The sequence below is a fragment of the Adiantum capillus-veneris genome, chromosome 23, assembly GCF_014529385.1.
Source record: "Adiantum capillus-veneris isolate H3 chromosome 23, ASM1452938v2, whole genome shotgun sequence".
In the NCBI taxonomy this organism is placed as follows: Eukaryota; Viridiplantae; Streptophyta; class Polypodiopsida; order Polypodiales; family Pteridaceae; genus Adiantum; species Adiantum capillus-veneris.
In genome coordinates this window covers 49,905,253-49,929,025 of record NC_140953.1, presented here as the reverse complement: position 1 = coordinate 49,929,025, position 23,773 = coordinate 49,905,253, and the positions used below count along the sequence as shown (strand labels likewise).

Genomic DNA, 23,773 nt, shown 5'->3' with positions numbered 1-23,773 from the left:
TCCACTTCTTCTCTATTTCGTTGCTGGGCAAAAACTCCTTCTAAGAGATAAGTTGAAACTGCACCCACGTCTTGGATTTTCTTGCTGGTAGAATAGCCATCCACCCTTGTATGCCTTGCCTTGGGAAGCTAGACTTGTCTCTCTAGGACATGCAACAAATGAAGACAGTGCCGATTTATACAAAATTGTATTGACTGCATTGATTCCTATCTTCACCTTTGTAGATCGGGGGCTTCAAGTCCTTTATCCATGACAAATTTTTGGGCTATTGTATCTTGTAGGAAGAGATTCTAATGGTGTTGGTCCCACGTAGACTCTTTGAGTGACCACCCCTGGAATCTGTGACTGTTTCTTAGCCATTTGCACCATAAAATGGTTTACTAGCTCTATCAATGCAGTTAAGCTAGTTTTCCTTCTGACTAAACTAGTCTCAATATGCTGAGTTCGGTTTAGTATTGCACATCAACTAAACCGTGTTCGATATGCAAACACCCGTTTTATGCTGCTCGCATGTGTGGTATAGATGTATCTAACCCCGGTTGTCGAGGATCTTGTAATCAAACCTGTAATCATGTGGCATACTGTGCTTTGGCGACATGATGTAAAGGTCGTATGAAGTTGTCCGTGAGCAAAAATCAATAAAGCCTTGAGATGGAAAATTTGGAGAAGAACTTGTCTTGCTTGTTTCACAAACATCGAAGCCTCCTTAAAATGGTTTACTAGCTCTATTAGTGCAGTTAAGCTAGTTTTCCTTCCGACTAAACTAGTCTCAATATGCTGAGTTCGGTTTAGTATTGCACATCAACTAAACCGTGTTCGATATGCAAACACCCGTTTTATGCTGCTCGCATGTGTGGTATAGATGTATCTAACCCCGGTCGTCGAGGATCTTGTAATCAAACCTGTAATCATGTGGCATAATGTGCTTTGGCGACATGATGTAAAGGTCGTACGAAGTTGTCCTTGAGCAAAAATCAATAAAGCCTTGAGGTGGAAAATTTGGAGAAGAACTTGTCTTGCTTGTTTCACAAACACCGAAGCCTCCTTCTAGTGCTTCGAAAATAGACTTTTACAATAGACTTTTGTGTCTTTAATTAGCATCTTTCTAGGAAGAGGGTGAGTGAGTGCGTGCCTCCTCGCAAAGGTTGAGAATCCATCTTTACCTTTGATCGGACCATAGATACTCGGATCTTGCTTAACTTCTTCAATAAATTGAGAACAATGAGAAATTCATGCTATGAATTAATGTGCTTACACTCTTGGGATGCCGCTTAAAGCAATTTGCACCTGTCTCAAAGATTTTCTGAGCTTCGAAAAGTTTCTGCTATGTGAAAACCCTCCTTGGAGGGACGGCCAAAGAGCCTTACAATTTAACTCCAAAAGGGGGGATGGCCACTGTGGGGAGACCCAAAAAACAAGTGATGTTACGGCAATGCAAGAAGGAGATGAAGCGCTCACATGGGCCGGTTTGATGCTTGATTGCACTTGTTGAAGCACTCAGCTCGTTAGGGTGCTTTGTTTTGGAGCCGGTCATGCTTCGTTTCTTGCAAGGGACTTGGACTCGTAGCTTGTGTGTAAGCACTATTGCACTTCCGTCATGCTTGTCATTAGAGAGAAGAAGAAGAAGAAGAGAATTTTAACGTCGTAGAAAACTATCCACAGAGAGAGAGAGAGAGAGAGAGAGAGAGAGAGAGAGAGAGAGAGAGAGAGAGAGAGAGAGAGAGAGAGAGAGAGAGAGAGAGAGAGATCTTTTAACGTCCATAGGAGGCCGAAATCGGCCTATGAGACAAATCAAAGTACATGGGGTGGGTGTCCTTTGGATATCCTGTGAAGGATGAAAAGGTACAAAGAGAAAATAGCTATCCTGTGTAAGGACTGAGGGAGGAGGGAGGTGGTACAAGGGTGGGGTGTGGGGTTCTGAAAACAGGGGAGAGATGCAATCCTATATGCTGGGGTATATACAATCACGAAAGAAATGCTATCATATCTTTAGCTCCATCCAGTCCCGTAATCAGGGTGTAAGACATGATGCATGGGTGGGTGAGGTGTGAACAGTCCCCGTAGGATGGCGGTTGGATCTGCAAAAGCCTGGATGCGTCTCTCCTCTAGAAATCTGTAGTAGCGCTCCTGGATCTCTTGGATCTCTCTCTGGTGAAGTCGGGGTGCCCTACGCCCATGGGACGTGGACGTCTGCGAGCTTAGACCTCCTCAGCCTCCTGTAGAGTCACTCCTCTCTGAGTAGTCTGGGATGGTGGTACTACTGTGCCCCTCTGGAAGAAATCTGTAAGCTGTGTGTGGTGCTCGTCTCTCACGACTGATGATGTCTGAAGGAGAGAGTCCCGGTGTTGCTGTGCCTCTATGAGGAAGCGGCCGAAAAGTCGCTGGTCACTGGACTGAAGAATCTGGTGTAAGGTGGGCTGATCTGCAAACAAAGTCGGATATCTGCCTCTGATCCCCTCATATGCTCTACATTTTCACACAAAATGCTCCTCACTTTCAATGTCTGCTGTGCAAAGTCTGCATATCCTCTCTGCCCTGGGGACATGTGTAGCTCTCCCTGCCTCAGTCTCTAGCTGGTGTGATGATACTCTGAGCTGTCCAATGGCGACCCGTGCTCTATGTGGCATGTGGACATCCATGTATCTTGGTCTCTGGATGAAACCATCTGCTAGGATGGTTAGGAAGCGGTCTCTGTAGTTGCCTCTTCGTAGGAAGAGGCTCTATGTGTGTGATCCATGTCTCTCCGATGTATAGCTGCCAGAGATCTTGTCTGAGAACTCGATTCCTCTCATGGTGTGAGAGGCGTATGTATGGGGAGTTGGGATCATACTGAAAAGGGGGCAAGTCTGTGATGTCCAAGCCATGGGATGTGAACCACTCTGTGACCTGTGAGTACTATGCTCTTGTGTCCCCCTCCTGATGTAGCTGTATCGATGCCTCGAAAGCTCTGCGTGTGAGTCTGTCTGGTGGAAGCTCTCGCATGCGCTGGATGAAGCAAACTGTTTTGAAGAGGGCGTCTACTAGCATCCGGGGTGCCGCTAGCTCTGCTTTGATGATGTCGTGTGGTATTGATGGTTTGCTATGGAGCAAACGAGAGATCATAATGATCTGTGGGCGCTCTATCTGTGTCCAAAGAGATGTTGAGAGTCCTGGTGCCCATACTATGGCAGCGTGCATCATGGCAGGTGTAACTAAAGTGTCAAAAAGCCACCTCTTGGTGCGGGGCTCCTCGAAGTGGGCCTGGTGGCATCTGCGCTCTAAGGTGGCCAGTGCTGCATATCCTCGTGTAAGCCGGCCTCTGGCTGCCTGGGTCATGGAAAATCTGCCCGTGGTGCCAGTGAAAGTCACCCCCAAATATACATATGAATCAACTACCTCAACCTGTCCACTTGCTACCATGAGCACTGCTCTACTCTGGACTGTCCTGGAGGTGTGGAAGATCATGACCTTGGTCTTGCCAAGGTTCACTGTGAGCCCTCGATGTGTGCAAAAATCATCCAAGGCGTGTAGGTGGCTCTGTAGTCCCTCCTGTGTCTCAGAAACTAGAATAATATCATCTGCATAGAGCATAATATGGACTCGTGTACCTGCCAAGTCGGAGCCCGCCGCGCCTGCTCGGAGGATGTAATCTGCTATCTCGTCGATGTAGAGGCCAAATAGGGTCGGGGAGAGGGGGCATCCTTGCTTCACACCAATGGTGCTAGCAATAGGGTCCGATACTCCACCTGGGCACCGCACTATACCTATGACCTGTGCATACAAAGAATGAATGGCCCATATCATCTCAGATGGTATCTGTAGCTCTTGGGGACGCTGAAAGAGTCTCTCTCTAGGGATGGTGTCAAAAGCCTTGCGGAAATCCACAAAGCAGCAGTAGAGTCTTCTCTTCCGTGATTTCGCTCCGTCGATCAGGCAGCAAAGCACGAAGATGTGATCGATGGTCGAGAAAGTGCGTCGAAACCCAGCTTGTCCTGGTGTACGTAGCCCTGATGCCTCTGCGTATGTGCTGAGCTCTGCCTAACGAATTGCCCCAGATACTTTGGCCAATGTGTGGCCAATCATGATAGTCCTGTAGTTCCCTGGGTCCAAGGTGTCGCCAGATTTGTGTATCGGCACAATGGTGTGCATGGTCCACTCCTCTGGTAGTCCCTCAACCAAAGCGCGGTTGAAGAGACGTGCTATCAAGGGGGAGAGGGTGTCTGCTGCATAGATGAGGTGCTCACTCTGTAGTCTAGTGTGGTCTGCTGAGCGGCCATGTTGGAGGCGTCGAATAGCCCTCTTCACCATACTAGATGTGAAGAAAGTCAAGGTGGTAGGTCGGGGGTCGGGTGGCTTCGGGATCAGTGGCTGCCCAGGTATCTGGTATAGGAGCTTGGGGTAATCATGCCAGATCTGAGGATCCTCCAGGGGGGTGGTAGGACGTGGCTCTCTCAGAATCCTCCATGCGGTGGCGCAGTCTGTACTCATGAGAAGGTGGTATAGCTCAAGCTCCTGTGCCTCTTCGAAGGCTCGTTGCTTACGGCGTGTGATGGCCTTCATCTGTCGCCGGACCTCTTTCTCAGTGATCTCCAGGCTCGTCGAGCCCGTAGTTGCCTGTATAGATCCCTACAGTCCTCGTCGTACCACCGGTTTTGGGGCATCGTCCCAGAGGGTGGAGGTCTACCAATGTGGGTAGTATGTGGAAAGCAGCTGAGGGCTGAGGTGTGTAGAACTGTGGAAAGCTGGCTAGTGAGTGTAGAGAGTGGTGTATCTGGGTCGAGAGTGTAGATCCCCTCGTAGACATGTGATGAGTAAACTCTGGCTAGCTCGTGTGAAATGTATGGTGGTGTGTGGTGTGAGTGTAGGTGGTGTGTGTGAGATGGGTGAGCCACTGAAAGAGAGGGCAAGATATGCATGGTCAGCCCCAATAGGTAGTGGTGGGATGGTGAAGGATGTGAGCAGGTGAGCTGCTTCTCTGAAGCCGATGATGTAGTCCACTGTACTGCTGCCGCTGGGTACTGATGGTGGTATGCAAGTCAGGCCTCCAGATGATGGCCATTGCGCCATCCCGTTGTAGATAACGAGACGGTGCTGTGATCCCAAGCAAAGTAGATGTCGCCCGTACGGTGTCGGTGTGGTGGTGTCTCTGGAAAACCTCTCTGCCTCTGTGTTCTCCATGGTGGAGAGTAGCTTTGGGTCGTCAAAGTCGTAGATGTCACACTGTCGGAGTCTCATCGACTTTGCACCTTATGCCCTCGTCAAGTGTGAGAGAGTGAGTACCACACACTACTTGAGTGCGCAGCTTTTGACCACATTAGGTCCTCTTTTCCCCATATATTCAGCCATGAGCTCTCCCTACATACGCCATACCCTGCTGCGTCCTCGCCATGCCCTGCTGATTGCACGCCATGACTTGCTGACTACACGTTGTTGGGAAACAAGCAAACCGAAACACCTCTATAGCGATGTCACCCAAGAGTGTTGAAAGAGAACTACAAGGACACCAAAAGCTTTGCAAAATCCCTTTTAAATACCACAAGTCCAACAAGAGTAGTCCCCTTGGGAATTTACTGGCCGTCGCCCACCCAAAGACTATGTCACATAGGAGCAAAACCCTGCCAAAGCATGGATTTACAGCACACGCCGACCAATGCATATGAGGACAAGGGCCTTCCCTTTCACCATTGAACACCACAAACTCACAACTTCAACATCAATTCCACAATTCATACATACATGCCCTCCCTCTGCCTGTACACAATTTGCCACTAGGCTGCCATAGCCATAACCTTGCAGAGAACTAGTCATAACCTGAAGAGCACAACTCCAATTGGGGCACTTTAAAGCTTGAGAGAAAGCTTGAAAAATGACTGGCGAGAATGCTGAATATGACCAAATTTGAATCTACACGCCGCTACATGCAAAATTGATGCGAACAGAGAGCTGTCCCAGCACGACTACATGTAGCGAAGGCTAGTCGGGGCAAAAAACTGCATCCAAAAGCACCAAGGAGACACAACGAGCTAAAACCTGCAAATTTCTGATGTTTGGTTGAACTTTTTTAAGTTTGTACATGAGTTTAAGTTATATACAAGTCTCACTTCAAAAAGCTCACTCACGGGCACTTACAGTAGCCCGACAGCTGTCACTAGACTAGCGACTTGCAGTGCATGTACATATGCTTGCTAAATCAAGCTTAAAAAACGCACAAAAATAAAGACCACACACACTTTTGACATCAAGCGTCATGTTCGTATGTACAAATTTACAGAAAACGGAGTGTCAAAAATGCGCCCAAGAACGTCACCTAGGCACTGCCTGCGCGCGCCCAGCTACCTACGCGCAGCTTGTTTTGCGCGCCTAAATACTTGCGCGTAGCCTTTTTAGCATCCGTTTTGGGCCTGCGTGCGCGCGCTGGAGTCTATTCCCACTGCCCCTGCTCGTCAGGTTTTCTGCCCATCAAGAGCAGGACACCCAACCCGTCTGCCCACCTGAACCCGTCAGGTCTGTCCACAAACAAATTCGCCAGCAATTAATAGATACCCCCCACCCAGCATACACGCTTGCTCCACGGCTCATCTATTTCAACCTTCAATACAAAGGGACCTCACCCATTGAGTCACTCCCCTTGAACCGCCCTGAACGGCTATGGCCAAAGGGGCCACAAAGGATGAAATGGCCAAGATGGAGGACAAGCTACACGCCACGATCAAAGAAAACAAGAAATTGACCGACTCTGCCATCACCACTGGGTGAAAGCATGTTAACCTGTCATGCTTTTTCATGTCCCGGACAATGCTAACTAGCACAATTTTGACATATGCTAACTAGGACAATAACTTGAGCTACATCTCCAAGATCTATGACATATGATATATCAATGGAAAGCACTTGAAACAAGGAATCCAAATGTACAACCTCCGAAAAATTTTGATATTATTTGTAAAAAATTTACCGGACGCTCAACTTTTTGAAGATGTGCTAACTTGAAACTGCTAACTAGCACAAAAAGCGCGACAGGTTAACATGCTTTCACCCCACTATCATCAACTGCCTCTCCAAACTTGAGAAAGAAGTAGAAGTCTTGAACAAAGAGAAAGAAGAATGGGCAAGGGAGAAGGAAGACAAAAAGAAGGAGCTTGAGGGATGGAAGAAAGAGAAGGAAGAGATGCATGAGCAGATGGCCATCCTCATGGCCTCAATCGCATCCCTTACCCTCGAGGAAGGGGAAATCAACAAGGACACAAAGGAGGCCATCAAAGAAGAACTCACTAAAGCCCTTACCGAGAGCTTGGAAGACAAGCTCGAAGCCACAAAGGAGGGATGGGTAGAAGTGGTCAAGAAGAACCTCAAGAAAGAAGTGAAAGAGGACGCCCACAACAAAGAAGCTCTCCTTGTACACACCACCCTTGAAGAGGAGAAGATGCAGAATGCCCGTCGCCTCAATATACGAGTCACCGGCATTGAAGAAGGGAAGGAATCCACCCCCGAGAAAGATGGTAAAACCGTATGCAACACACTTGGTTACAAAGTAGAAGACCCAACCCCCTTCACCAAAGCTTGGCGAGCCGGCAAAGACCTCACCAAGAAGAGGCCTCTTATACCCCCCACCACCCTCCCCCCCCCCCCCCCCCCCCCCCCCCCCCCCCCCATCTACCTAGATGACGACCTCACAAAAATGCAAGTGGAGCATAGAAGAGCATGCATGCCCCAGATCCAACAAGCGCGCAATGAAGGAAAACGAGCCTCCTATCATGACCGCCGGGTCATCATCGATGGCAAGGCCCTAGCATAGGGACTCGCGGCCTATGGGACACTACATGAGGAGATACACATGGCAGTTTGGAACTGCAACGGCTCTCTGTGGACACACCCAGGGAGATTGGAGGAGGTGGTGCATGACAGAGACATCATTCTACTCACAGAGACACATGAGAGCTCAGAGAGAGGTCTACTCTGAGTACATGATTATCAATGGGAGTCTACACACAGGAAGTGCACACAGCGCAACACCACTAGAGGATCTGGCGGAGTAGCAATCCTCTACCGCCGCTCACTCCATAGCAGGATACGGATAGTAGCCCGTGACCCAGGAGCACGCTACATGTGGGTGCGGATTGAGCTCTCTGATGAACACATTCTCTACATTGCCATTTGCTACTTCGCACCCAGTGGTTCTAGATTTGCACAGACAGGCGGAGGAGAAATAGATGAGGCTCATACACAGGGCGGAGAGGAGGAGGATGATACACTTTCACCATATGCATGTCTCAGGGAGGAGATCATGGAATACTCCAGGCTTGGAGAAGTTTTCCTAGAGAGAGAGAGAGAGAGAGAGAGAGAGAGAGAGAGAGAGAGAGAGAGAGAGAGAGAGAGAGAGAGAGAGAGAGAGAGAGAGAGAGAGAGAGAGAGAGAAGAAGAAGAGGAAGAGGAAGAGGAAGAAGAAGAAGAGGAAGAAGAAGAAAAGGAGAAGAAGAAGAAAAAGGAGAAGAAAGAGAAGGAGGAGAAGAACAAAGAGAAGGAGGAGGAGAAGAAGAAGAAGAAGAAGAAGAGGAGAAGGAGAAGGAGAAGGAGAAGAAGAAGAGGAGGAGGAGAAGGAGAAGAAGAAGGAGAAGGAGAAGGAGACGGAGAAGGAGAAGGAGAAGGGGAAGCAGAAGGAGAAGAAGGGGGAAGAAGAAGGGGAAGAAGAAGGAGAAGAAGAAGAAGGGGAAGAAGAAGCAAAAGAAAAGGGAGAAGAAGAAGAACTCAAGACCTGAACTACTCAAGACCTGCACATGCAAACTTGTGCAATCTTGCACGGTTGTGTGTTTCCCACAAGACCACAACTGCTTTGGTACCATTGACCTTACAGAGGAACGAAGCATTCTATCCTCCACCAAAGCATTCCTTACCTCACAAGAGTGACTAATTTAGTCGTGCATATGAGGAACAGGATGAAATAAGATTCTATGTGACTTCATGCCTCAAGTTAGAATGGCATTTCTTGATGATGTGCCTATGAAAGGAGGTGAAGAAAAAGACAAAGATGAAGTTGGAGATTCAAGGGGGCATAGTCACACGGGATGCCCATTTTTGGGCTTCCCATCCCCACTTTTCCGTCCCCACTTGGCGTCCTACCCTCTTTTTACACTAAAAATCCATTTGAGACCCGTCCCGTGTCCCCCGTTCCCTGAGGCGTCCCATGTGACTATGCAAGGAATTTGCTACAACACATTTTGAAGATTGTGAGAAGATTTTTTAACTTTGGAAGAAGTCAATCTTACGCTATCGGGAAAAAAGTGTGTATTTAAAGTAAAAGAAGTGTATACAGGTGGTCCTTATGGTAGAAGACCTTGTCCAACAAAGGTGGATGCAATAAAAAAACAAGTACAACGAGTTTGCAAATTTTTGAGTGCATGGCATCTTCTATCTTATGTGGATAATGATTATGCACATGCAGAAGAGCCTCTTTATTGATTGTTGAGAAATAATCAAAGGTTCAACGGGAGCGAGAGCAAACAAAAGCCAGGAGGAAGTTGAAAAAGCTACTTAGGTAATCACTAGCCTTGAGGAAGGTAGACTATGCATGTGAAAGACCTATGATTGTGTTTGGGGACACAAGGTCTACAGAGATTGGATGGGCAACAAAGCAAGTTAATGAAGAAGGAAACATGTATTGTGGTGGGATGTGGGGCTAAGGTGATGAGTTCTCACCAGCGCAATTATGGTCGGTAGGCAGATTACCACTACTTAAGCTAGGAGTGAGAGGGTCTCTCTCCACAGCCGGGCATTATATAGAGCTTATGTTTCGTCGTACAACTACTTGACCTAGTGTAACATTAGAAGCAATGCACTCTTGAGTCATGTGGGACATTAAGTGTTTCGTTTCCGAAACATGTGTTCAAGGACAAGGACTTTTACCTAGGGGATGTAATGTCATGTATAGGCTACAGGTCTCCCGAGTGTCTTGGAAGCTCAATTGGAAGTCAAGAGGTGGTGCTCGAGCATTGGCGGCAAGAAGGTCCGAGGTATAGGGGGGTGGGTGCATGGGCGGAGGTCTGGTGGCCAACCAAGTATGGACAAGCAAATAGGCCATCGCTACTTAAGTCATTGGTGAGGGGAATATTGACTCTTTGGATGGCAGGAGGTCCTCAAATTAAGTGTAGTGCTGTCTTACCATCCATATTCCTATAGTGCAATAAAAAATTTGTGGCAATCTAACAATGGTTACATGCAAAATATACACAATCAATACAAGAAGTTTGTTAGGGAAGAATTTCTTTCAATGCTCAATAGAGCATCAAACGTTTACTTTGGTGGCACTTCGGCATTTGTCTCCTTGAATGACTCTATGAAGTAAAACTTGTAAGGCGATTATTTGTGTCGATTCTAAATAGAATGGAGAATGATTAGAGAAGCAAGGTTAATCATTAAAGACATGTCTGATAAGAGGTATAGGCTCATACCCAAAGAAAGCTTTTTAGAAAGCAGACTAGGTGTTGGTGTATGATAGTAATATTGATAACTAGCACTCTACAATAAAGAAGCTTGTAAAGAGATGGTTTGGTCCTTCTGTTGTCTAGCATATGCATGGAAATCTGCGTGAGTTGGATGGGACAAAAATGAAGATTTTGATTGCAAGAAGACGGCTTAAGTTGTTCAAAAGAAGTGGAGATGCTGATCTATTTGATGCATAAGTAAGTAAAGGAGGGGATGGATCTAACGGTTTGCAAGTGGCAATGAAAGTGAAGACATAGTGTCTAACATTAAGTATTGATGATTGAAAAAAAATATAACGACACATGAGGTGATGTCAAGTTAAGCAGGGTTGGATGTGGTGCATTGGCACATCCACAATGTGAATTGAAAATGTTCACAATACTTTTACTGCTTTGTGATGTATGGGAACATATGCTAAAATGTAACAATGTAATTTACGGTTGCTGTTGTGCATATACCTTATCTGGGAACGGGTGGTATAGTATTGGTATACAATATGGTATGTGCCAAAGTGGTTGATGTAGCGCATATACTTGACCAATGAGTCTTGAAATTGGATGTGATGTCGTTGCGTCTTTTCTTACTTTAGTACATGTCTACTCTAGTTTAATAACGTATATCTATCAAGCGTTTCATGGTGGCACATTGGTCTTGCTTGAGTGATCATTGTCCATGAAGAGCAACTGATATGCGCGACTATCAATGATGGGTTTATAGTGGAAAAATGATGTTATGCATGAAATTGAGATCAAGGGGTTTTGCACATATAGGGATTTTCCTTGCTCGTTTGGTTTCTTGCAGTCTGCAAGAAACATTTTTGGGTGAAAAATGGTCAAGAAAGGCCATGAAATAGTCAAAATCCAGCTTGGTTAAAAAATGGCTCAAAATGCCACATCACTTTTGTGATGTGATTATAAGCGAGATGGCTAGTTGCTTATGGCTAGATAGCAACACTTTCACTCTCTTTGACAAAGGATACACAGGGTTCTTCTACGGTGCAATAGTGTAGAGTTGCCCTGCTTTGACCTTGTTTTTGAGCATGTAAGGGTCCTAATTAGGGTTTTGTTTTCTCAAATAAGAGTGTCCGCTTGTCTATGGAGGTGCTCCAAGTTGGATGAAATCGCCTCAATTAAGGGTTGAGTGAATAAAGTAGGGTCTTCTAGAAGGGCCAAAGCATGTATTTGGTGGTACCCAAAAGTGGTGTCTTGCAGTCCTTTGGTAACACTTTACAAACCCCATTTTCATGTTCTACATGTAAAATAAATTAGCATATTATATGTCAATGTGTAGCTTCTCAAAGTAGGGGTTGGCTTCATCAGAGCCTGGAGTATTCAGGCCTCCCGAATCAGTGTTTCATTTGCAGACAGATGGGCCATTTGGCAAATGCCTATCCTCGCAGGAGACCTTGACAAGTATTTCCCCTCTTAGCTTGTATATATACACATCATTCTAGTGCAAGCCTTATTTTGTATAAGCACACTCAGTGATAATACTTCTTGTGTACTTACTACTATGCTCTTACTACAATAATATACTAACAAATCTCTCTTGAAAGCAATGCGATAAAGATGAGTTGATATTTGTGTATTGGAAAATCTTAGATTCGATGCGATCAATTCATGCAAGGGAATAAGTCCAAATCTTTGTGGAATGCTTCGAATTCGCAGGAGGTAGAGCCTTTGTTAAAGATCATCAGGGTTGTCTTGCATAGGCACATAAGCCGAGCTTAATCCTCCTAGAGAGAGTCGCTCTAACATAATGATAATACACCTCAATGGTCTCTGTATGTGCTTTATGCGAGCACGGAATACTTGGTTGTTTATCACTTCACACACTTTGATCGTTAGCGAAGAGAGTATCAACAAACTAGCATGGAATATCAAAGTCAGGAGGCATCTCAGCCAATCACACTTAACACTAGGTTGGTAACCTAATAGGACATAAAAAAGTATTCTTTCAAGGTTTTGAAAAAAACATCCAAACTCATATGAGATCCATTCTTTTTGAAAAATCCTTTTTTGTGTCTTAAGTTAAGATACCACTACTTTATGGAAAAAATGAGAAACTTTGCAAATTCCTGACTATTTGGTCATGGTAAGGCTCCAAAGTTGATGTACCATAGCATTTCACTCAAAACAACAATTTTTCGCAGTCAATTGCATACTAAGAAGGCTGAGGACTTTTCTAAACCATATCATCATTTTCCCATAAACTTCAATGAGTTAGTGATTAGACCATGTCGTTCGTTTACCCTCACCAATTTTGTTTTAGAACAAAAAACAAGGTTTAAAAACGTTGTGTTTGTTCCATTCTACTAACATCTCATTAAAGATTATATAGCCATGCTCGTTGTGTTGCTAAGTGTATGTTTTCTTAGGTCCCATGGGCCTTTACATGCATAAGTAGCCATGGACCACTTCAAAAGCATAAAAAGAACTCACCATTGACAATTTTGTGTATGATACGAAAATACTAAAATACCAAACATGAAAAATACTAAAATAGCAAACATGAAAAAGCTGTGCTCCACGCTTTGATCTTTTCAATCCCCTAGAGAATGCTCAATATATAGGCAAATTCAGAGATTATGATTCGATATGGATATAAGCTACAAAGTTTGCATAGCTGGCTGGTGAAATTATTAGTACTTTGAAGATTAAAGTTGTTAATGTAGGACTCTAATTCTTGTTGAATCAAAAAACTCAACCATGCTTATTTAGTTTGCTATATGGAGTATTGGGTGTCCCAAAACTCAAGGAAGAGTAGTTTCATATCATGAAACCCATGAGCATAATCAAAATTGTCATTGGTTTTTATTAAAATCACTAACAAATCATGAAAGTGTAAAAATTGGATGAGAATCATAATAAAAAAATTCTTGTATTGAGGTCATAACTTTCACAGTAACCATTTTATTCACCTTAGCAACATGAAAACATGTTGAGAACTACTAAGACTAATTCTCTAGCACTATAGATCTCACAAAGATAAGTTTTCATGTGTTTTTTTCGGAGTAAAAGATCCTTCTATTAGTTAATAAAACCTGGCCATAGGGCTACAAACCACCTCTACTAAAGAGGGCTACATCAAAAGCATGGGGAGACTCTCCCAGTGAGTGAATCCAAAATATGTACAATGAGGCTAAATCACAAAATGGGAGGAGGAAAAAGCCACACAGGTGGCCGGTAATGCTATCTCGACGCATCCTGGACCATGGTGAAGAAAGGCCCTGGGCGTTAAGAGTCGTAGGAAAGCCTGTCTCCGCTCCCGCATGCGGTCGTAGCTGCCCTGGATTCTCTGGAATTGACCCCTGAGAGTGTGAATCAGCTCCAACCAAAAATCATGAACACTGGTGGAATAGGGCGAGCCTCTAAGATGTGGAAGCAACCGGCTTGCCAAATGAACCAAAGTGTCAAGCCACGTACGAGCTCTCAACACACCTTTCTCTCACTGCACCACTTCTGGGGGGTAAGCTCTGGCAGGCGGAAGTGTAGGACGATCTACCTGGATCACTATCATCCTGTTGGTGGCGGCTAGCTCAAAATGGAGCATAGGGCCTGTGAGGGTGGACTAGGCTGTAGCACCCCAAGTGTATTGTCGTGTTGTGGAGAGAGCTGGCATCAAGCGAAGAACCCGAAGCCAAACGTGCTGTGTCATGGGGCAGTCCCACAAACAATGATGTTGACTGTCCAAAGGATGATCCCAAGCTGTACAGGCTACCGAAAAGCCACTATGTACTAGCGAGCTCCCCACTGCTGTAGCTATGTGTGCAACTAGCCATTGGAACAAAGTGACTCGTCTCGACTGTCTGAAGTCCTACAACTGCTCCCCAAAATATGACAAGAACTTAAATGTGAGACCCTTCTCCTGCCAATGAAGTGTTGTAGCAGGACGAGTCTCTCTCCACGATGCCAGTATGTAGCGTCCCAGTCAAACAGTGTACTAAAAGAAGGGGATCTTAGGGTGATTGACTGAAGAGAAGGGGTCTCTCCAAAATCACTCTCCAAGGTCCCACTGATGTTGAGGATGTTGCGGGTCTTGCTACAAGGATTGCTGCTATTAGAGTTGTTTTGCCTATGGCAGAACAAGCTCGTTGGGATGTAAAGGATGCGTAGGCTCATGCATTGATTGTGTTGTCTGTGAAGTGCACCATTGTTCCTCACATTTGTTCAGTAAAATCTGCAAAACAGGCTTGGGATATTCTAGCAGGTCTTTATGCAAGCCGCAATGAGGCTAAAATTGATTTGCTGCATAAAGAGTTGGAGTCGAAGATTATGCATGAGGAAGATGATATGGACACTTTCCTTGCTGGTATCAAGGATATCAATGAGCAACTTAGTTTTGCAGGTGAAGTCATTTCAGACAGTTCCCTTGTGCAGACTGGCTTGATGCGTTACCAGATTCCTACCAGACTTTTGCAAGTACTTGGAGACTGATGACCCAAGGAAATCTTGAAGTTGTCAAGTTTGATGCATTATGCACATTGTTGTTGCAAGGGTCACTTTCCAAAAAAAACAGAACTAGGCAGCGTGTAGTTGAATAGGCTTTTATTGCTTCTTAAAGAAAGGGTGGTAACAGCAATGCGGCCACTTCTTATGGTTCTGCTGCGAGTAGCAAAACTTCAGTTCCTAATGCTTCTGCTCTGATAGCAATTCGTTTGGAAATTCTGGTGATAAGGGCAAAAAGAAGATGCGTTGCCATTATTGTAAAGCTAATGATCACTTGATCAAGTCGTGTCCTAAGTTGAAGGCCAAAGAGGCTAAGAAGAAAGAGGGTGGTTCCACTACAAATGCATCCATTGTTGAGTCTCCTGTGAAAGGAGACCGTGTTGCTGATGTTGATGCGGAATGGGCTTTAGCGTAGAGTGCACTTACAATCTTGCTGTCCATGATGCATGTTTGTCAGTTGCTCCAGATTCACATGTGTGGTATTTCGACAGTGGTGCTACAAGGCACATTACCTCACATCGTGAATTGTTTACCTCTCTCGAGTCTGTCCCTCATGGGAATTCAGTCACTTGTGCCAACAATGCCTCTTATCCAGTTCAGGGAGTTGGAAAGATTGTGCTTACTGCTGCAAATGGTAGTTCCTTCACACTTATTGATGCCCTTTATGTACCAGGGATCAAGAAGAATCTTTTGTCTGTATCCGCACTTGCTAGACTTGGACTCCAGGGGGGATTTGTTACCATATACATGTGGTAGTGATGTGTGTGAACACACTAGGACCGCCGGGACATTTTTTCCCTCTTTAGGAGGTTTTTTTCCCCCGAGCATTGTATATACGCCCATCACTCTAGGTCTATCTATCTTGCCATTGCATACTAAGTAACACACTCTCTATTGTGTGCCTTGAGCTTCCTTCGTCTTCTCCAAGCTGTGTGCGTTTCTCTGCAACCCTAATTCCAACAGAGGGGATGAGCGGGGGTAGCAGCGAGCAGTCACATATAGTAATTTCTCACCCAGTAATGAGGAGATAGCGAAAGCCAAGGGTGTTTCCTTGGAAACGCCTAGCGACGAATGTTATTCACTCGATGACATCTCAAACTTTGGTTCATCCTCATAGAGTAAGAACTTCAGTTTTATAAGCACACACAAGTTATTAAGGTGACTTGAGAAGATAGGTGTTGGATTTTGATTTTCGTATAGATGATAAGTTTCAATATGCTAGAATAATTGAAAAACCTTTGCTTGAATCAAGATGTTGATAGCATAAATTGCTAAATTTCTATTCAAAAGTGATTCTAATAACCAATCTCGGAGAGTGCATTGAATAATTATGTACACCTTCTCATCCCGTAGGAAAACCAATGATGATCTGGGGATCACATTGGAGTAACTATCTATGGATTGGACTCAAATTCTAAGTAGGGATTGATCATTGGGTTCCTATCTGGTAATGCATGGCGGATCTAGGGCACGAGACACATGCGTGAGTTGTGTGGATAGCATGTTTGTGTTGTTTTTGCACATACAAGTGTGAAGACTTCTAGGTTGCATTAGTACGTATGTAATGGTCCATACAGTATGGACATTTGTACAGTACGGTTTAGTACGTGCGAAAATATACCGTACGTTCTTTTTTAAGAAGAAAATTTTTTGGGGTTTTGTCCAACATGTGTAAAAATAGGAGAGGCAAGGGTTTTTGTGAGTTCTACGGGGCAATTGGTTACTTCAGGGATTGCTAGCTTCTTGGTTATTTATAAAGAGAATAAAGTTTTTGCAAAGAGTGGATAGGGTGTTAATTTTGAGGGCTTACACATCAAGTACCAAATATTGTGTTTCATCTGTGGTTTATCTATTGATTTTTGTTTTTTCCTATTTGCAATCTTCAGTATCACGTTTCTTAGGTCTTGCAATCTATGCCATTGGAATTCATTACTATTTAGTGTTCGATTAAATTCTGAAGTGATATGCACATTGTAGACTGGTATCAATGTAATGCGACATGCTTCTTGCCTTGTGCTAGTGTCCACTTTCTAGTGCTAATATATGAAGTGGGTTTGTTGCCGGTAATGTGTAATGGATACATGACTGATATGTTTGTAATAATCTTGAATTAATCTAATTTAAACTCTCAAAAAAATTTGTACTTATTGTTACGTACCTTAAAATTTTGTCGATACAAAGGTATGTACCTCACATATTGAAACCGTACCGTATCTTACGTATCTTTCCACCTCGGGGGACTTTACAGATGACTAAGTACTATAAAAATATGAAGAAAGTTTAACTTTTATCAGCTTTTGGTCATGAGTGAGCTTGGGTTTTTTGAAAAGAAGAAATATCTATGCGCAGGTGCAACTTACTATGAAGGGAAGGGTTTCTGGAGTAGATGTGTCGATGTGTTTATGCGAGGGCCTTGAGATGTGATTAGAGAGTGTGTTTCATTGAGAAGGCCATGAACATGGAGGTTTAGCACTTCAACTTGCTACATATACTAGAGCTCTCTTCTCTACCTTTGTTTGCTTCTAGGGTTTTGTAGTTAAAACCCTAGGGTATGCATATAAATAGGAGAAGCTTTTCCCATGATTTCCATTACTTTTTTCGACAATGTTTCCTTAAACTTACAGTGATTTGGAATAGAGATTGTTTTGAATCGGTTTTGGCCGAATTCTATCTGTATGTGAGTGCACTTATGGAGTCTCTGCGAGTACATGGAAGGACATTCAGAAAGTGTGAAGCCCTCGGTCTTTATTAACAATAGTGAAGAGATTTGCATTTTTTCACAAGTTTTAAAAGAAAAATTATTGATCTCTTCGCTTCCCCGAGTGCAATTTAGTATAGTGGGAGTAGCAGCAGTGTGGAGGAAAGCTAGTCAGGACTAGTCGAGGTTGTGTGGATACAAGGTTGAGAAAATTTGTGATTGGAGATCAGCCCATATCTTCTTGAGCAAGCGATTCTTCTTATCCTCTTTTTTTTTGTGGTGGTTTAGGGTGTTGTAGAGGCCAACCCCTGATCCAGAGAATTAGGGGAGGGTTAAGCAAGCTGTAGCAAGGCCAACATGACGTACATGTAAACAAGTTTGAAGCTTTTTGGCAAGTGATCATAAAGGGTCCCTAATTTCTTGAAGAAAGGTTTATGGTTCTCTTGTATCAAAGCATTAGACACAAGGTGGAGGTCAAGGACCTAGGGACCTACAATGAGGCTATACAGATTGTTAAAGAACAATAGAGGAAGGAGGTAAGACGACATGAGATGCAAAATAGGCAAAGAGCAGGAGATATACATCAAAGGGATGCTTATGTACCAATGAATAACGTGGTTGAGCCTTTCCCTTTGGATATGCATGTAGAAAGAGAACTTCACATGGAAGATCTAAGAGTAGACAATAGAGGACATGATTCACCAAGACATTCAAAGATTAACACGCGCCGAGCACTGTCCAAGAACAATGCTGCCAGAGTCAATTGCAGGGAAACTTCGGGAAAGAGAAAGGCCGGGGGGGGAGGGGCAGCGATGGCGCAGGCACAGGGGGGGGGGGGGGGGGGGGGGGGTGTTAGCAGTAGCAAGCACGGACCGTTAGTGCTGTAGTTTTTCTCAATAGCCATGGACGGAATTGTCACTATCTATCGGTAGTCTATCTCTGATTGACATCTCATTCCAATCTGTAAATGTCAAGATACACAATAGAAGTACACACCAATGTATTGGCTTTCCAGAGTTTGGAACTCGAATTGCTATTTCTGAATTGATTCATTGATGGCCACCGTTAGTGATAGTCTCTTTGTAATGCCACAAATAGAAAGTCTGTAAAGAGCTTCAATCCCAATTTGAAGCATAAGGTATTAAGGGTAAAAGCGAATAGTCGTTATTTATTGGTAGCAAAGCAAGCATGCAGTTATAATTCCATTTTGTTGAAGGCTTGTGATTTAATGACTTATCTCATTCTCCATGTATGTTCGTTTCAGCTGCGCATCATATCCTTGCCATGAATCACTGATTCGACACATGGGTTTTGCAAGCCCCATGCTTACATTGCTGCTTTACTCTTAACACCATTTGGGATACAGAAGTCAACTACTTTGCCTAGTAGAAGATAGCCCTTACAATCAAGTCACTCCCACAACCATGTTCTCACAATTTAGTGTCTTTCATTGTCACTCGCCCCGTTTCTGAGGGAGTCACTATTGCTTCCTACTCCAGCTTCTAAGATGTCTTATTTAACCCAGCTGCCTCTTGTCTGCTTATGAAGATGTCCACTTACAGTGCAAGGAGATTTAGATCCCTGATGATGTGCCTGTTGGCGCAAGAATGGATGAGCCTGATAAAAAATGAACGTTACTTTGACATACTGTAGTTTTCTACAAAGACAGAGCTCAAATATAACGACATTCCTTTTTATGTTTTTACTGTGCTGATAATGTAACAACTGCATCAAATGTTTGAAGCCTACATCCCACTATAGTAAGGCTTGTCTGTAGATCAACTTCTGAAACAAGAGCGTCTCCATCCTAAAATGGTTGTGCCTATCTCATGGATTCAATAGAGAGATAATTAGTTCCAAAAATTATCACATTTTAATTTACATTTTGGTATCATTTGAGGAGCTTCAAATCAAAAGTTGCAAATTGAATAGGAAAAAGGTGTGTTATAACTTTGGAAACAAAGAAAGGGTTCTCATAGTACCCATGAGTGCACATGATATAGTACTTTACATATAGTGTACATCCTATGACCAATATCTATTTAAGTTCAGTCAACGCCTTTGAGTTTTGAGTCGAAATGAGGATCACTTACTAATTTTTTATTACTGAGGTCAATTCTTAAGTGTTTTCGTCATTGGCAACACAAATGGCTCCATAGTTAGTGGTAATGGTTGTGCACATGGGCGAAAAAGGGGGAAGGGGGGCGGAGGACACTAGCTATATGTAAACCCTTGGCATGAAAGCATAATAAGGTGGTACACTACCTAAGCTATTTAGTCACGTCTTGAAAAAATTGGGCGTATGGTGTTTTTTGTAAAATATATTAAGATTTTTTAGAGGCTAGCTTTTTAGGATCAACTCCATCAAAATCTTTCAAATGGTATATAGCATGATAAGAGAACGCCATGTGATAAACTCTAAACTTAAAGCTAGCTTTTTAGTACCTCCCTATCATGTCTTCACTTGGTTCTATGCATTCAAGGGTGTTTAAAAAGCTCCCTACCTATAGATGTAAAAAAAACATTTTTGTGTAATACTTTCTATAATAAAGGTATCCCTTATGTTTTGGTGTTTATGAAACTTTACTGTAGAAATCCCCTATTTTTTTTTCCGGAAGCTTTACAAGAAAAAATTAGCCTTTATATTGAACTCACGTATTATTCACATATTTATGTAGTGACGTCCCCAAGCAATGGTTGCATCTACAAAACATCAATTTAGCTCATTAATAGCTATACACTTTTGTCTCTATTTAGAGATGGATGTATTGTTAAAAGCCTATGTTCGGGTTGATCAGGGGTGCGTAGCTGCGTTGGTAGTGATACTTTGCTTGCGAGCGACCCTAAGCAGGGAGGCTCAATGGGGTGAGTTGCAGTAGCAGGAAGCTTTGTTGGTGCTGCATGTTTCAAGGAGTGCTTGGGAGGTGTATCACCCTGGGTCGGGGGACGTGTTGCGGAGTGGAGTGCCCGACCGCTCCACCCTTGTTTCTCTGATGGTCTTCTTTGCCCTCTTATTTTTGGCGCTAGGTATGGCCTCGCTCCCACCTCGCCCATGGGAGGCAAAGGTGGCCCGGATTTGACCTACGGGGGTCGGCAAAGGGTTTGTGGTACATTAGTCTATGTCTCTTTGGTGGCGGAAACCTCCATAGGGAAGAGGTTGATTTTGTCGGGTGTTGGTTTGCCTCTTGATGCTCATGGTGCAAGGCTCATTAAAATAGCCTATTAAAGATGTGTGTTCTTGCTTCTCGGGTACTTGTGCGATAAAGGGCGCTAGTCCTCCTTGTTGTTGTGGCATTGCGTTGGGAGGTCCTACTTGGTGATGAGGACTTTGGGCCCCACCTTGGATACAACTTTATTCCTGGTAAAGTTTTGTGTTATGTTCTTGCTCTAAGTCGAGCTATTTATGGTTCAGGGCTTGCCTCCCTTGTTCAGGTTGATGTTTCATTTTGAACCTGGTTATGTCCTCTTGAAGTGCAACAATATTTTTTGGGTTTATTCTCTAGGTTTCTTGGCTTCCATGTTTAAAGCCGGTTTATGGACTTTATGATGTGGGTGGTCTTTGGTTGTGCATCTTGATGCCCTTTTCGGTTTGAGCAGGGCTGTAACATGTAATTTTTATATTTTGAATATACTATTCAAACTATTTAATTTTGGAAAAAAAGAGGGAAATGAATGCATTTTTGACGATAAAGGGGCCAATTTGAAAGGCTTGCAAATGTGAGAAGATCGTTTTTGCATTCAAATACTACACATACATATAGGCTAGAAAATTGAAAGAAGCTTTAATGAGTGTTTAAAGCTAGTTTCTATCCCCTAGTCAGCCATGACAATGTGGGAAGTTGATTTACCATCTATTAGGTAAGTTATTTAGCCAAGTTTTAATAAATGTTAGGCATACAAAGATTTTTCGTAAAATCTATTAAGATTTTGCAAAGGCTAGCTTTTTAGATTGTACTCATGAAAAATTTTCAAATGGTATATATCATGAAAGGGTATGGCATATGATAGACTCTAAACTAAAATCTAGTAAGGAGTTGTTCAGGACAAGCTTTTTGGTACCACCTGATCATGCTTTTAACGTTTTATATACATTAAAAAGCACTTCACTTATGAATTTTATAAAATGTTTTTATGTATTTCTTTCTATAATAAAAGCTAGTATCCCTTATGTATTAGAATTTATGTAACTTTAAATAAAAATACCCTTAATGTGTGTGTGTGTGTGTGTGTATATATATATATATATATTGAAGAAAAACTTAACCTTTATATTGAACTCACATATTGTCTGACATATTGTAGTGACCTCTGCAAGCAATGGTTGCACCTACTAATGCTCAAATTAGTTCATTAATAGGCATACACTTCTGCCTCTTAAATAATGGATGCATTGTTGACGATGAAGGGAAAAAATTTCCAAGTGTTCCTTCAGACATGCAAATGTGAGAGGACAAGTTTTGCATTCAGATACTACAAAAACATACATGCTAGAAAGTTAGAAGAAGCTTTAATGAGATTATTTTGAAGTTAGTTTTTATCCCCTAATCACCCATAGAAGCAACAATGTGGTAAGTTGGAAATGTAGATCAGGGTAGTTAATGTGTAGATTCGATTAATAACTAGTTTATTTACCATCTTGCTTGTAGCTCCCAAATGGGTAGAGATACACCATAATTATTTAAAGTGTTTTGAATATAAGGCCCACTAGAATTGGTTCTTTCCCAAGTCGCATTGTTGGTTTTCTCTCCAATACTTTGATGTGAGATGATTTGTTGGCATTTGTTCCTACGTTACTTTAACGCAGGCATCCTTTTTAGAAGATCATTGGTTTAATAATAGATTATATTTGTGTAATTGACAACCACTTCTCCAAATTTTTGATGAATTTCCCTTATGTAAATGCTGGAGCTATATATATCATAACACCCCCACTCAAATAGGAGTCCTTCGCTGTGGATGAAAAAACCCTTGGGTGTACAAGGGAAAAACCCACAACACCATATACATGCACTGTTATATTAACAATTATGAAAGTTTAGAAAACTCATTTTCTAGGAGCTACATCAGTCCATAATATACAATGTGTGCTTTCAAGCATCTTTGGAAGTTCAATAACCCTATATATACAATTGATTGGATGCAAATTCTTTAAGATCTTTGAGCAGCTTCAATATCCTTGGAGACAGTTCGCGATGTCGCTCTAGAGACAACATAGAAACAAATGGAATATCAATATAATCACATGTGCACACATAAATATAAGTCCGGCATGTAATAAACACATTGGTGGTTGGTATATATAGCTCCAACAATCAAGTGGCCATTGACTTCTTTAATTTGTCAATGTACCGCTTTAAATAATAAGCCAACACAAGGTCTCCCCTTTTAAAGTTTCTAGTCACTATGGGTGACTCAAAGAATTATTTTAGTTTCCTCTTTTGATCATTAATGTATACAATGGTAGCAAGTCTCTGCTCATGTAGTTGTGCTCAATTATTTTCTTGGTGATGTGGAATCTGTCTTGGTCTCCCAAGGAAAAAGGACCAAGGCAAAGGCGAGGTTGACAGGAATAACAATGACAATCTTTCCACCAAGAAGATATGTGTGGCACACATGGTAGTAGTTCAAGCCCTAGTTAAGGTCTTTACGCCATGTGGGAATTTACCCTATCAATAAACTGATATGCACCACCCTTTTATGTATTTTTGCATTATATAAAGGGATGGCTAATATTAGCTAATCTTGTCTATATATTTAAAAAGGATTTTTAATAATAGTACACGACGTATTGTTTGCTGGTCGATCTCTACTCTCTAGCTCTCTCTCATTGTCCTTCCTCTCCATGCTCTTTCTCTACCATGGTGAAGTTATGCCACCATCCCCCATAGGCTTGTCGACACTAAACGATGGTATAAGATACTTGGAGGAATCCTTTGTAAGCCTAGGTGGTGCAACATTTTGATAGGTATTCTAAACCACCACCATCAACAGTTTGAACAGACCCAAGCAAGCCTAGGCAGTGAAGAAGGTGATTGTGGGCGTGTTTCAAAACCGAGAACAAGAAGGCATTGCTATAGAGGATGTCAAGGTAGATGAAGTCAATGTGGCCTATCGCCCAAAGATTGTAGCCAGCAAGAAGGCGTTTCCACAAGCAGCCCATTGGAAGTAT

The 23,773-nt window shown here is 43.0% G+C and overlaps 1 protein-coding gene across 8 annotated transcripts in view; it reads left to right on the top strand.

Annotated features, from left to right (window-relative positions):
* Positions 1-19,482, top strand: part of LOC147427760 (uncharacterized) — a 109,961-nt gene extending 90,479 nt beyond the window's left edge. For 6 of the 8 annotated variants that reach the window (XM_086497460.1, XM_086497459.1, XM_086497456.1 and 3 more), the window contains one exon: positions 18,869-19,481. Coding sequence is in view for 1 of the 8 variants with exons in the window: in XM_086497461.1 (XP_086353587.1) it covers positions 18,869-18,900 (32 nt within the window). In the remaining 7 variants the exon portion in view is untranslated. Of the gene's footprint in view, positions 1-17,255; positions 17,555-18,868 lie in introns of those variants that run through there. The other 2 variants (XM_086497461.1, XM_086497455.1) reach the window with 2 other exon arrangements.
* Positions 19,483-23,773: the final 4,291 nt, after the last annotated feature.